Source organism: Canis aureus, chromosome 7 (genome assembly GCF_053574225.1).
Source record: "Canis aureus isolate CA01 chromosome 7, VMU_Caureus_v.1.0, whole genome shotgun sequence".
In the NCBI taxonomy this organism is placed as follows: domain Eukaryota; kingdom Metazoa; phylum Chordata; class Mammalia; order Carnivora; family Canidae; genus Canis; species Canis aureus.
In genome coordinates, this window is record NC_135617.1 from 64608794 (window position 1) to 64622320 (window position 13527).

Genomic DNA, 13527 nt, shown 5'->3' on the forward strand with positions numbered 1-13527 from the left:
CGGGGCCTGTGCATAGGCATGTGTGGCTTTAGGGGGTCTCCTCCAAGAGCCCATTTCCAGGGCAGAGCCCACTTGACAGCCCTTCCCATCACCATGATCCATGTCCTCAAGAGCAGCTCCTGAGCAGCTGGAATGCCCGGAACTACCGTGTGACAGTGCAGACAGAGATGGAGGAAGCAGAGCAGCTCGCAGCCGACCAGCGTTCTTCATCGGGTATTTTTCTCCTTGGCCATCTATTCTTATACAAACCAGACCTCTGAGCATCTACGATGCTTCAGTAACAGGCCTTCATGAGAGTGTACAAGGGATGGGGGGCTTCCAAAGGCCTCCGAACATGGCATGGAGCCTGCCACATGGAAGATGCTCAGAGAGGATGGAAGGAAGGAATAATGAGTGGCTCCATACATCAGTGAGAGAAGGGCAACTCTCCAGGCAGGAACATGGCAATTCCCTGAGCTACGGACACACATGGAAACGTCCTTCTTGGGCATCCCCAGCCACCTGCTGTCCTTAACACTCTGAGACTCCACTCACTCATGTTAGCAGTAAGACCTGGTGAACTTCACTCGTTCACCAGCCTCTCCTTAACAAAGCCTTTTTAAAAATGCAGGCATAGCTCTGCTACATGCAAACATTACACACACCCTGCTGGGTGCGTCTCTCCACTATTTAGAAAGTCAACAACACAGGCTGGAGAAAAAAGATCAAATTAAGACACACAGAACTGGCCCTGAGAAGTGATGATTCCCTGGTCCATCACTTGCCCCCCTCCCGGGCAGCCTCTTTGTGGTGGGTTACAGGGGCACCCAGCTGCTGGTGGATGGCATAGAAGGTGACAGGTCTTTGGGGGAGTCCCCAACTGTGTCAGGGTTTTAATTTTGATTCTTCTGTTTGCTTGCGAAGCTAAAGGTTGCTTCCAAGCACCGCAACGTGGGCTCGGTTTCCTGGCCTGCAACAGAGTTCTTGGTGAATCTCTGTCCTGTCTTTGCCCTTTTGTCTCTGTACCTCCCCATCCCAATTCCTCAAGATAAGGGTGCTCTCATCTGGAGGGAGGTCCCCCTCAGGCCCTGAGCCCATGAGGTGGTGGGAAAGGATGGGCGCCATTCCCCACTCAGAAACCTCCAGGATGCCATGTGTCTCCACCAACCCTCCAACCACCCCCACTCCTCTGCACACATCACACTGTCCCTCCGATTGTTCTTGCCCTTGGGTCGCCATGGAGACAGGCACTAACAGCGCTGATGCTATTTCCCAGAAGGGACAGACGCAGTCTCCCACCCTAAGGAGAGCCTTCCCAGAGCTGCCCTCAGTGACCTAACCACCCCCTCGCCCCGCCCCAGTTAGCTGCAGGGCTCTCCAGCTGCCCACTGCCTAGGGTGATTGCCCTAGCCTGGGGGGGAGGAAGGCAGGGCTGGAAGGGGGGGGGCCCTGGGTGGGGGGAAGAGACAGGGTGGGAGCGGGGAGCTGTACACTGAGGCCAGGCCCACCTGCCCAACAACTGTGCAGAGGCCTGAGCTTGCTCGACAGGGTCTTCTGGGGAATAAAGAAGCAGCGGGGGACAAGAACCTTCCACGACAGGTGGCAGGGGCCCAGGGCCTGGTGCCTGCTCTGTCTGTAAGGCCCTGCCCTCTCTGGGCCTCAGTGCCTTCCAGATACCAATCGCCCCCTTTAGAAGCACCCTTCTACAATGGGGCCACATGGAGCCAAGTGGCTGAGGGACACCAGCCTTAAGGAATGCAGGGGGAGGACAGGGGTAGGGAGGCTGAGAGGGCCAGAGAGAGCACAGAGCCAGAGGGCCAGACAACCTGTGGAGGCTTCTGAGGCTGCTGAGGACAGCCTTGCAAAGGCTCCAGGGCAGGAGCCAGTTTGGGAGGGGGATGTCATTTTGCTTTGACTGAGGTGGTACGTCCCCCGAGGAGGTCGGGGTGGCAGTGGTCAGAGCAACCTGAGGCAGGGGAGGGAATGGATGACAGTAGTGAATAGATGACTGGCAAGCTCGTGGTGGAGCGCAGGGGCCTGTGGCGGGGGCAGGGGCCCTGACAGATGAGGAAGGGCCAGAAGGCAGAGCCTGGTCTCTGGCCCCGCCCCATGGGGGCCCCCGTGGGCCCCCCCAGATTAAGCACTGTTGCATCTGTTTTCCCTGTCGTGGGGTGGGGGCTGGGGGGCTGCTGCTGGTGGGTGTCTCAGCCCCTGTCCTCATCAGAATCCCACACGGCGAGAGGCAGAAGCACAACCAGAAATGTTCCAGCAAAAAAAAAGATACAATGGTTCTCCGCAAACTTTTTTGGCTAGAACATTTCCAGCTGGGCTCCAGGCACATCCGCGGTCCACCCTTTCCTCAGTGGGCCTCTGGCTGGCCAGCCCCGCCCTGCCAGCCTCCTCTGGGTCCTCCTCTTCATCAGTGATCCGAGGACAGAGCCACAGCCCCTCAGCACTCACCCCAACCCTTACCCTGAGGCCCAGACCTCTCCATTTCCCTCAGGGCCTGGGGACCAAGGATTGGTCATGAGGCTCCATCCCCAAGGGTCTTAGGAGTAGAGGTACTGGAGGAGCAGTGCCATGGCCGCCACTGGGGTGTGCGGTGCATCTGGCCAGGTAGGATGGAGGCCTCTGCTTCCATAAAGTGGGTAGGGTTATGCAGAGAGGGGAGTGTAACCTGCAGCGCCCCCTGCAGTGAGTCCTGGGCCAGGGTGTGGGGGAGGAGGGGGGAAGAATTACCCAGTGGGCCCTGCCCCCTTAGCCCAGCAGCCTGTTCTGAGCACCAAGCTGGCTTCCCGGGGAGGGGGTGCAGGCTGCAGGTGGTGGTTCCAGGAGAGGTCAGGGTCTCCCACCTCCCGTGCCATAGGATGGGATGGGGGGCACGTAAGACGAATGACAGTGGGCCTTACCCCAGCCTACGCTCAGATAGAGCTGGAACATGCGCTGCTCACAGAAGACAGAGAAGGCCAGCAGCGTGTACAGGTACATGCCCTCCACCAGGAGCCAGTAGTAATTGGCTGCCACGCAGTACTGCATGAGCAGGAACACCAGGCGGCAGCCCAGAGAATCCTGGGGGCAGAGGAAGGGTCCCCAGGGGGCAACAGCTCTGCCTCCTGCCTCTCTTGACTCCCCCACCCGTCCCCACCCGCCCCGGCCATGCCCCTACCCCCCTGAATGCAGGCTGAGAGGGCTAAGGCTAACCAGGGCCAGTGCTTCAGCTCACTGCATCACTGTCGGGGGTGGAGGAAACTAATATTAGCCCCAGACAGGGGAGAAAACCGAGGTTGGGAGAAGTTAGGTGACTTGCCCCAAACTCTGCAGCTCGCAGAGCAGGGAGTCAGGCCTGGGTCCATTTCCAAAGAGCACTCCCTGTGTCAGACGGAACTCGTTAGGGGCAGGGAGAGCGTCCACCTCCTTAGACTGGGGGACCCTACAGACCAGGCGTAGGCAGCTCTTGCCTTCCGTTGTGTCAGACCCAGGTGAGGCTGGGGGGGAGCTGGCCTTCACTTGGGCATCCCTCCCCAGGTCCTTCCTGGACACACCACACACCTGGTAGGAGAGGAGCCCATCCCACTGGTGCTGCTGGGGGGCCGTGCTGTACATCCACTTGAGGACCGCGTCCCTGATGAAGACGGACAGCGCTCGGAGGATGAAGGACGCAAACAGGTTCAGGTGGATGTAGTTCCGGGTGCAGTGCAGGTGTCTGTGGGAGAAAGCACGGCTCCTTCCTGGCAAGATGGCCAAAAGGCCTGCCTCACAAGCCTCAGTTCTCAAGCTAACGTAACACCTCAGGCATGCTTCTGCGTCTGGGATGGTGCTCCTGTCTTTTCTTCCTCTGAACATGCCCTTCTTCCTCGTGCACCTGAAAATCCTTTGGGTCCAGTGTAAGTCCTGCATCTCCATGAAGGCTTCAGGTGTGTGGTCATTACCACCTGGCATCCACACTACCCTCCTCTCTACAGCATCGGCTTTTCTAGAGTCACGTGTAAGCCAAGTGGTTTATGTGTGAGGACTTTTCCCAATGGAGACTTTGCTTCACTTCTTGAGGAAAGGACCTATCTCTCACATGCCTCAAGGTTGCCTTACAGGGGCAGATGAGGGCTGAGCACATGGTAGGAATTCAGAAAATATAAGACACAATTTCAATATCCTTTCAGGTAAAAACGCACAGCCAACCTGCAAATGCAAGGGCATTTCTTAACCTGATAAGTGCTATCTACCCAAACTGGAGCAAACATCATTCTCCACTGAGAAATTTTATAAGCATTTCCTCCAAACCCAAGAAAATAAGGATTGCCTCGCCTTACAAAGCTATCATCACATCCATTCAACATTGTAGTACAGATCCTGACCACTGTAAGAGAGCAAGGGAAAAAAATGTGTAAGAATTGGAAATAAAGGAACAAAATTGTCATTATTTGTAGATGGTAGGGTATCTTCGCAGAGAATCCAAGATAATCTACACCCAAATTATCAGAACTGATTGGAGAGTTCATCCAGCAAGTTTGCTGATGTGCGTTTATGTATATCAGCAACAAACCATTAAAAGTGAATTTTAAAAATTCACTTATAGTTTTTTAGTTGGCTACATAGAAAAAAAAAAACTAACAGAAGACGGGCAAGAGCTCTACAGAGAATATAATAAAACTTGCTGAAAATTGTTAGAAAAGACTTAAAATCACACATTCATGGATAGAAAGACTACTTTGAAGGTGTCAGTTCTCGCCAGAGTAATTGATAAATTCAGTAAGACCATGCCAAAAATTCCAACAGGATTGATTTTTTGTTTTCCTGGAACTCTCAAAACATATAAAGAACCAAGAATAAATTGTCCAGACACTCCTAAAGAGCCATAGAGTAGAAGTCTTCACTATAAGCGAACTGAAGTTTTCAATGAATTTATAGTATTTAAAGCCCTGTGGTATTGACAATCAGATAGATAAATAGGAAAAAGGGCAAGAATACAGATGACAAAAACCAACCCAGGCAAAGATAACTCTTGCTGCATGGCACAGTAAGCACTGTAAACCCAAAGGGGAGAGGATGAGCTATCACAAGTGGTACTGAACCAATTAACTGTATATATATATATATACATATATATATATCAAATAAATTAAATCTCTTAATTTCACCATAGACAAAAATTAAGTAAGTAAGTAAGTAATGGATTAAAGAAACAAAAGGGAGGTCCAAAACTTATGACCCCAGGGTGAGGAAAGACTTCTCAAACAAGACCATAAAGGAATTTGGTCTTTGGAAAAAATTGATATTTTTTTACTAATTGGCAAAATTAATCTTTATCAATTAATAACATTTATTGATAAATTTTATCAGTAGAAATGGGGACTTCAATGCATAAAGGTCACCATCAAGAAAGCGAAAAAATAGGGGCGCCTGGGTGGCTCAGTGGTTGAACGTCTGCCTTAGGCTCAGGTTGTGATCCCGGGGTCCTGGGATCGAGTCCTGAATCGGGCTCCCTGCATGGAGCCTGCTTCTCCCTCTGCCTGTGTCTCTGCCTCTCTCTCTGTGTCTCTCATGAATAAATAAATAAAATCTTTTTTTTAAAAAAAGAGAGTGAAAAAATAAACTGCAGATTAAGGGAGGGTATACCCTGGATTAGGATTGAGAATATATAATGAAAGCCAAAAAAAAAAAAAAAAAAAGCCAAAATAATAAAGAAGCAGCCAAACAAGCCAATAAAAAAGTAAGCAAAGGATATGAATAAGTGATTCACAAAATGAAATATACATAAATGCTTGATCTCCCTAAGAATCCAGGATATGCAAATTAAAATCACAAGATATTTCACATGCTTCAGATTAGCAACGATGAGGTGAAAATACTAAATATTGGTGAGGATGTTAAGCAAAGGGAGCCCTCATTTATTACTGGCAAGGGGGCAAACTGGTATGACCACTTTGGAGAGCAAATTCACCTAATAAATTAACAAAAGCACGTGGTATTCAGACCAGGCAATTCTACTCAGAGGTATGTGCCCCTGGAGAAATGCACAGGGGGGTCATAAGTAAGAATGTTCCTTGTAGCAAGCTTTGTAAATCAGAGAAGGAAAAAAAAAAAAAAAGGAAAAACTCCAATACCCATTAAAGTGACAACAAATAAATTGTAACATGTTATATACATCAGAGTCTGGAGTGACAGTGAAAATAAATGAAACAGAACTACCTGTATTAACATGAATGAATCTCACAAGAACTACCAGGCCAAAGATATCACTGCGAAAGAATATGTACAACATGCCATTAAAAATATGGGGATCCCTGGGTGGCTCAGCGGTTTAGCGCCTGCCTTCGGCCCTGGGCGTGATCCTAGAGTCAAGGGATCAAGTCCCGCATCAGGTTCCCTGCAGGGAGCCTGCTTCTCCCTCTGCTTGTGTCTTCGCCTCTCTCTCTCTCTCTCTCATAAATAAAGTCTTTAAAAAAAATATGCAAAACTCGCCGCTACATATTTTTATAGGTATTACAGTGGCAAAAGTACAGAGACGTATGGGGATTATAAGTAGCCTCTTTGGGGGTTCCCTCTGGTTGGGAGTCCCCCCAGGGCCGCGTGACTGCGCTGACTGTGTGGTAGGCATTAGCTCTTAGGCTGGGTATTGAGTGCACCAGTGATCAGGATCAGCCGCTGTGTTTTCAGATCTCTGAACTACTTCATAACACAGGGGGAGAATATTCACTGAGCGAGTGCGTGTATCGAGCACTGACTGTGCGCCCAGCACTCCCTGTGCCAGGTGGCATGGGGGCAGCAGGAGGAAGGAGGCCTGTCCTACTTCTGCTGGCTGGTAGCCTGAGGTCCCTGCACTCAGAATCCCTCCTGACCTTGAACCCAGCCCGCCCTACCCAGCCCACCCCCACCAAGTGTGGAAGGAGTGAGAAGAACGTGGTTCTCTGGAAGGTTAGATTTAAGGGAAGACCTTTTCCAAGGGGCTCATAAGCTCCAAAGAGAAGAGTCTCTAAACCCTTGAGATCTTATCCAAAATTGTACTGAATTCCTGATGATTTAAGCTTTGCATGCTCCCTGGAGAGGATTTCTCCGAATCCTACCACCCGCTATCATGGTTTGGGGAAGCGTGCCTCGTGCATTCCTCGTGTGGTGTTTGCTTTTTCTTTTCTGCAGTATTCTATGCCTGCTTTTACAGAGCTCAGACCAAGTACACAGTGTCCTCTCCTGTGTTTTCAGCCTCATATGCAGGGAGGGGACAGGTTCTCTAGAGATGTCTCAAGAAGAAGCTGCTGCTCTGTGACTTCAGTTTGGTGCTCCCTCATCTACCCGGGACAGAGCAGAGGGTTGGGATGACATGGCCCCTCCGGGCCCCCATGCTTCTTACCTGAAGCTCAGGAGGATGGCCGAGGCGATGACCAGAGCAGAGAAGGAGAGTGTATAGCCCACCGTGTAGATGATGGAAAAGGACAGGAGCTGCTCCTCTGGGGAGCTCTGTGTGCACATGGGGGACACAGTGCCCATGAGGCAGGCCACACCCTCCTCTCCCACGTCCTTCTTTCCCACAGGCCAGGGACAGAAGCAGGGCCCCAAAACAGGATGCACTGGGAACCCCAGAACTAAGAAAGAAAATGACCTGTGGCCATGAACCTTGGACTTCTAGGGCCTTATCCCGAGACCAGTGGGGTGAACACAGGTCATCTCTGCCCCGCAGGCATGGTGTGCAAAGCCCACAGATGGCTGCAGACTGGCCCACCGGGTGCCCAGGGTCCCTGCTCCAGTGAGGCTGGGACCTTGCCACCCCTCGCTGATGCAGAGCCCCCATCTTCAACTCACTCTCTCCCCTCGCTTGGACTCCTCGCACTCGGACAGGTTCCTCCAGGGCAAGCTGGAGTTGTGCTGGCGCAGCCACAGGCCCTCAGCCGTGCAGAATCGGTACACATGGCCCTGCAGCACTGGGGCGGAAAGACACAGGAGCTGAGCCTTGGCTCAGTGCCTCCTGCCCCTCGTTCCTCCCCATCCTGAGGGTCACCCCAGCGCCCCCAGAATTGACCTTCTGGAGTCAGCAACACCTCTTACACACACACATGCACATGTGCACATACATACGCAGGCCCTCCTCCGTTGCCATTTGCCCATTTGGCCCAGGACAGGACAGGCAGTCACTAAGGGCCGCCCCAGCTCCCCCTTCAGCCTTTCCTCTTGGCCACCCTGGGATGCAGTTTGATGAAACTACATTTTTGAGATGAGACAACTCTAACCCATTTCCATGTCCTGCCTCCAACCTCAAGTCACAGTACTGACAGGTCTGGCGCTGACCACCTGACAGCTCCACAGACACACGTTGCGACTTCTGATTTTCAGGACTCAGCCTCTACCTCCCTCCGACACTCGACAGACAGAAGAGACCCTGGACAGATGCGCCCACAGCTCCTGAGAGGAAGGAAGAGACACAGCCCTGTCCTCAGGGAGCCCCAGTCTGAGGGAGGAGACATAGTCCTGCCTTTAGGAAGTCCTAATCTGATAGAAATGACACTATCTTATCCTCAAGGATGGCCTGATTAAAGAGAATACAATGTCGATGATAGAGGCACAGTCCTTGGAGACCCTCCTTCCAAAGGGGGAAGATCCAGTCCTCCCTTCAAATAGCCCCACTCAGATGTTAGGGGATAGAGACTGCTCTTGGAGACCTTCCAGTCTGAGAGGAGGGAGAGGTCCAGCCCGTTCCTCAGAAAGCACCCAGTCTGAAGGCAGAAGCACAGTGCCCAGCTTCAGGTAATGCGGACTCACAGGAGAAACGGTCCTCAGAAAGTAATAGCATAAATGCAAACTAAGAGGGACGCCTGGGTGGCTCAGCAGTTGGATGCCTGCCTTCGGTCCAGGCATGATCCCGCCGTCCCAGGGTCGAGTCCTGTATCGGGCTCCCTGCTTTTCTCTCTCCTTGTGTTTCTGCCTCGCTCTCTCTCTCTCTTTCATGAATAAATAAATAAAATCTTAAAAAAAAAAAAAAAGCAAACTAAGAGAGATCAAACATAGGCCCAACAGCACCGAGGGTAGGATGTTTCCCGTGCCCCTTCACGTTAAGGCCACCATGCCCCACTGTCCCCTATCCAGGGAGGTGGGTGGCTTGGGGTCCCTGGTTCACTGTGAGCTCATGAGAGGGACGGAGGGGCTTACTTGTGCCTGGGAGGAAACGCCTCATTACCTCTCTGGAGGAGAGTGTAAGTCTGACCCCAGGGCCAGGAAACCAGGGTCAAGAACAGGGTTAGGGTTAGTTAGAACAGGGAGACCAAGGAGGAAAACCGGAGCCAGGACAAAATTGAAAAGATTCAGAAATTCTAAAGGACTAAAAGATTTTAAGGACCAGCTATGGGACGAAGGTGCAGTGGGAGGGAGAGAGGGAGCATGGAGAAGCATCACAGGCCCTGGCCAGAAGTTTCCAGGTGGAGAGGTTGCAGTAAGTCCAGTGTATGGGGAGAGGCTCATCGACATGTGTGCATGATGGGAGCATGATGGGAGCATGATGGGAGCATGAGCGGAGCATGAAGGGAGCACTCCAACCCCCAAGGCCTGCCCCGGAAGGGCCCACCCAGCAGGGACACAGCCATCTAGCCCAGGGGTCTGACAGTTCCCAAACACCCAATCTGCCCACTGTTGGTGTGTGTGTCAGACCCTCATCCTCCCTTACCCCCGGGCCCCCCATCACTCGGTGCAGCCTCCTATTCACTCTTCTCCTTTCTCCCCCTTCTCTTTCATAAACAAGCCCTGAACCAAGGCCCCCATCAGGAGACAGAAGTATCTGGTAATACTGTAGGGTAAATCTCCTTGCAGCATCACTGCTTCTAGAAGAACCTGTATTCTAAGAGACTTTACCTGGAAGAGAAACACAAACCTGAAAATCTAATGGTGGGACTTCTAGCTGTGAGAAGAGCCAAGTCCCAATGCCCCTCAAATGAGTTTATGAACAAAATCAGGCCAAGACAAAGGCAGAGAAGGGGAGGCATGTGGTCTGATTGAGCAACTGGAAGGGCTCCTTCAGGACCCCAGTGCCTCTCTCATCTGCTGCAGGGGTTGAGTCATGTTAAATGAGACCAAGCTGGTCGTAAGTGGCAGTGACGGGGATTTGGGCTGACCCCAGAGGGAGGGAGACTCAGGCCAGAGCCCTCACTGGCAGCCCCCTATGATGACAGCAAGGGGGGAGGAAGAAGGAGGCGGAGGGACCAGGAGAAGGGAGAGGACATGGCAATGCGGCACAAACCACCCAACTGCCCACTCACCCAGGCCTCAGCCCACAGCAGTGTGACCCCAGGGATACCCTAATAATACCACCTAGCACAGGAGCACCCACAGTTGCTATTCTTCCCCTACACACATCTTCTACGCCTTCCCTGCAAGCTACACACTCACAGTACATACTACACACCTGTGCGTGCCTGGCACCTTTGGACATCACAACCACATTACAAGGTAGGTGCAGTTAACCCCACTTTATGGGTGAAGAAACTGAGCCTCGGAATGGCCAGGCGACTTGCCCAAGACCATCCAGTGGGGAAGTAGCAGAGTCCGGATTTAGACCCCCAGCTCTTTGCCTTCAGAGGTCGCAAGTTAGCAGCCAAGCTCACTGCTAACCCTCAGCAGTGGCCACGTGCATTTCACCTGTGCCCTTCTTCTGGGCTTGGGTTTGCTGATATTCCCCACGTCCTCCCAGCAGATCCTGTGGCCAGTGCGGATCCCGGCAGCCTGCCCCATTCCTGGGCCCTCTGTCTGGGGCCAGCTGGGAAGATGGGGAGGGGATACATGCACAGACGTGTTGTTACTGGCACAGGGTCAAGGGATCACTGTGTCCCCGAGAAGCTCAGGGAGCCCATGAGGGTGTGTCTGTCAATTATCCTTCATTAGCGGCCAGTATTAAAAGCCAGGGCTCATTCTTGGCCAGGCCCGTGGTCCCCAGATGCCCATCTCGGCTGGAGGTGGGGTGGGTCCGGGCCCAGCCCTGCTTATCAGCTCAGCTTTATCTGGCCCAGGAGCCGCTGGTAAATCACAGCCAGGGGCTTGGCTCTGGTCTTGTCAACACCAGGAGGCAGCCGGCCGCATGCCAGGAGGCCCAGGGATATTTCATTAAGCCGGACCCTGGTGCTGGAAATAAAACCCCCAATTAAACACTTCCCCTCCCGGAAACTGCAGCGGCGTCTGTAATCAAGCTAACAGCCGCCCTTCCACGTGGATGCAGGCTCTCAGGGCCGTGGAGAGCTGCTCATGAATCCATTAGCTTCTGCACCCTGGCAACAGCGGCGGCCGGGACTCCTGGGCCCAGCTGACGGCCCGGGAAGCTAAGATTCGGAGAGGGTAGTCCCAGGCTCCCCGCAGTGTGGTGGAATGAGGGTCAAAGGCAGGGCTGGGACCGAAGGCACCAGCTTGGGGCAGGATGGGGTGCCGGGGGGCAGGGGCAGCGCGTCCATCACGGCCCAGGAGAAGGACTCAGGTTCTGAACTACGGAGGCCCCCGTTCAAATCCCGGTTCTGCCCCCAGCCAGCTATGGGACCTCGGGCGGACCTCCCTGGCTCCGTTTCCTCATCTGTAAGATGGGAACCGTGATGGCATCCCAGGTCTGTGGTGTGAGGATGAGGAGATAAAGCACGGGAAATGCCTGGAGCACAGGAGGCCTTCAAGACACGGTTACATCGAAAGCCCTGCTGCTGCCCCCCACCCCAATTTCTCCAGAAGGTGCTCCCTCGTGGAGGCGAGGGCTGGAGCAGGACAGCACCCCATCAGCCACAACTGCTCCAGGGCCAAGCTCTGGACCCGGTCTCCTTGGGGCAACACCGGCCCGCTGTGAAAGCTCGTGGGCTTGACGAGACTCGAGGGAAGCACCTGTCAGAGTTTCTGAGAATTGTGAGTTATAGGCCATTTTAAAAGCATTTTACGACTCTCCTATAATGAGAACTAAACCAACAAGCAGGTACAGATCAGGAGGGGGTGCAGCTAATGAGACCGGAATGATTTGTAAGGAGCAGATCAGCTGTTTGTGGGTAAATGAGGCTGCTGGATGGCCCTTGGGCAGCAATAGGCTCTCGGCAGCCACTCAAGCCTTCTGGTACAAAGTCTCATTGATGCCAGGCATCACCTTGAACACGTTCCTTCCTTGACTCATCTGCTTCTGCCCTCTGGAGTCCCGAATTCTGAATTAGAGGGCTCGGAAGTCAAGGGTTTGGCTGGCGTCCCCTCCCTGGGATGTTGTGTGGCTCTGAGGCCTGAGGCCTGGCCCCAACTCCAAGGAGTTGCCTGGCTGTCCTCCCCTCCTCGAGGGCCCTCCTTCCCTCTTCTCCATCTCTCTGTTCTCTCAGGCCTGGCGCTGATGTCACCTCTCTCTGGAAGCCTTCCTGATATCACACCCCAGGCAAAAGAGGTGGCTCTGACCTTCCTTTGGGGCTTCCTGGGCCTCTGAGCCAACCTCTTCAGCCCTGTGGTGAGGGGTCACCCCTTCTCCCCAACGCACGCTCACACACTCCTGAGACACAAGCAAAAGGTAGGAGGGCCCCTCTGTGGCCACAGCCCTACTGGCTGGCCTCTCCATCACCATGACCTCCAGGTGTCAGGGGAGCCCCGTAGCCCCGTGTCTGCTCCACTCCAGTCTAGGATGCTAAAGCTCCCCCCTTAAGAGTACTTGGTGCTTTACACACCTCAGTGGCCCCTTAGCCCTGCCCCACCTCTGTAAGTGGCCCCTCCAGTAAAGTCTCTTCCAATTCCCAGCTGAGTGTGTTTCTGCAGGACCCTGCCTACGGCACCCTGGTCCTTCACTCCACCCTAACTGTAAAGATTCTCCATAGGCTCTTCCCTTGACCAGCCCAAAAAAGCTCCAGTTACTGTCCTCTTCCTGCCTCCACATGCCCTAGTGGGTGTTAGGGAGGCCCCTGGTGCCCCCCTCTGCTGAAGTGACTACCAGGACAAGCCAGAAACAGCAATTATGCTGTGGGAGCCCACGGTGGGTGTCTCTGCAGGTCCGTAACTCAGGACAGGAGAGAGAAAGGCAGGCTCCGTGATTGGGAGTGTCAGAAAAGGGAGTGAATTAGCTTGGTGCGTCAGGGGAGGGGGTGGAGGCTGGCAGGGGGCCTGTGCGGCAGCCAATATCTTCATGGAGAAAGCAATAAAACTGTGTTCGCTCATAAACGGGCACCACCAGGACCTATTTCCTGCTCAAATAAAATTAAACGTGATGGATGGAGCTGCAAGTGGCAGGCAGAGCTGGGGGCAGCTAAGTGCTGAGTGATGGGCCCTGTCCTGGGCCTGGCTCCCTGGGGTCTAGAGGCCCGACCCAGGCTGGCCAAGCAGCCGGTCCCAAACCTCCGGGAGGCAAGGGAAGTCTGTGGATTTGGGGCAGTGAGCCCGATAAATAGGGTGGGTGAAAAAGATGAACAGCAACCATTTCTCAAGGACCTGCAATCCTCCCAATACCCTCGTCACCTGGCTTTATCCCATATCCTAGATGAACAAGCTGAGGCACAAAGGGGTCTGGGAATCTGCTGAAGTTCACAAAGCTGCTCAGAGCATTGGCAAGCAGAGCCATCAGATTGTAGGATTCAACTTTTTCAT

General features: G+C 53.3%; 1 protein-coding gene across 4 annotated transcripts in view; it reads right to left on the reverse strand.

The window, feature by feature from the left end:
* The window catches only part of GLP1R (glucagon like peptide 1 receptor), a 46274-nt gene that overhangs the window by 13999 nt on the left and 18748 nt on the right, over window positions 1-13527 (reverse strand). For 3 of the 4 annotated variants that reach the window (XR_013383585.1, XM_077904157.1, XM_077904158.1), the window contains exons 4-7: window positions 7774-7892; window positions 7325-7431; window positions 3529-3682; window positions 2889-3048 (exon numbers count right to left, since the gene is read on the reverse strand). Coding sequence is in view for 3 of the 4 variants with exons in the window: in XM_077904157.1 (XP_077760283.1) it covers window positions 2889-3048; window positions 3529-3682; window positions 7325-7431; window positions 7774-7892 (540 nt within the window). In the remaining variant the exon portion in view is untranslated. Of the gene's footprint in view, window positions 1-2888; window positions 3049-3528; window positions 3683-7324; window positions 7432-7773; window positions 7893-8198; window positions 8371-13527 lie in introns of all 4 variants that reach the window. The other variant, XM_077904159.1, reaches the window with a different exon arrangement.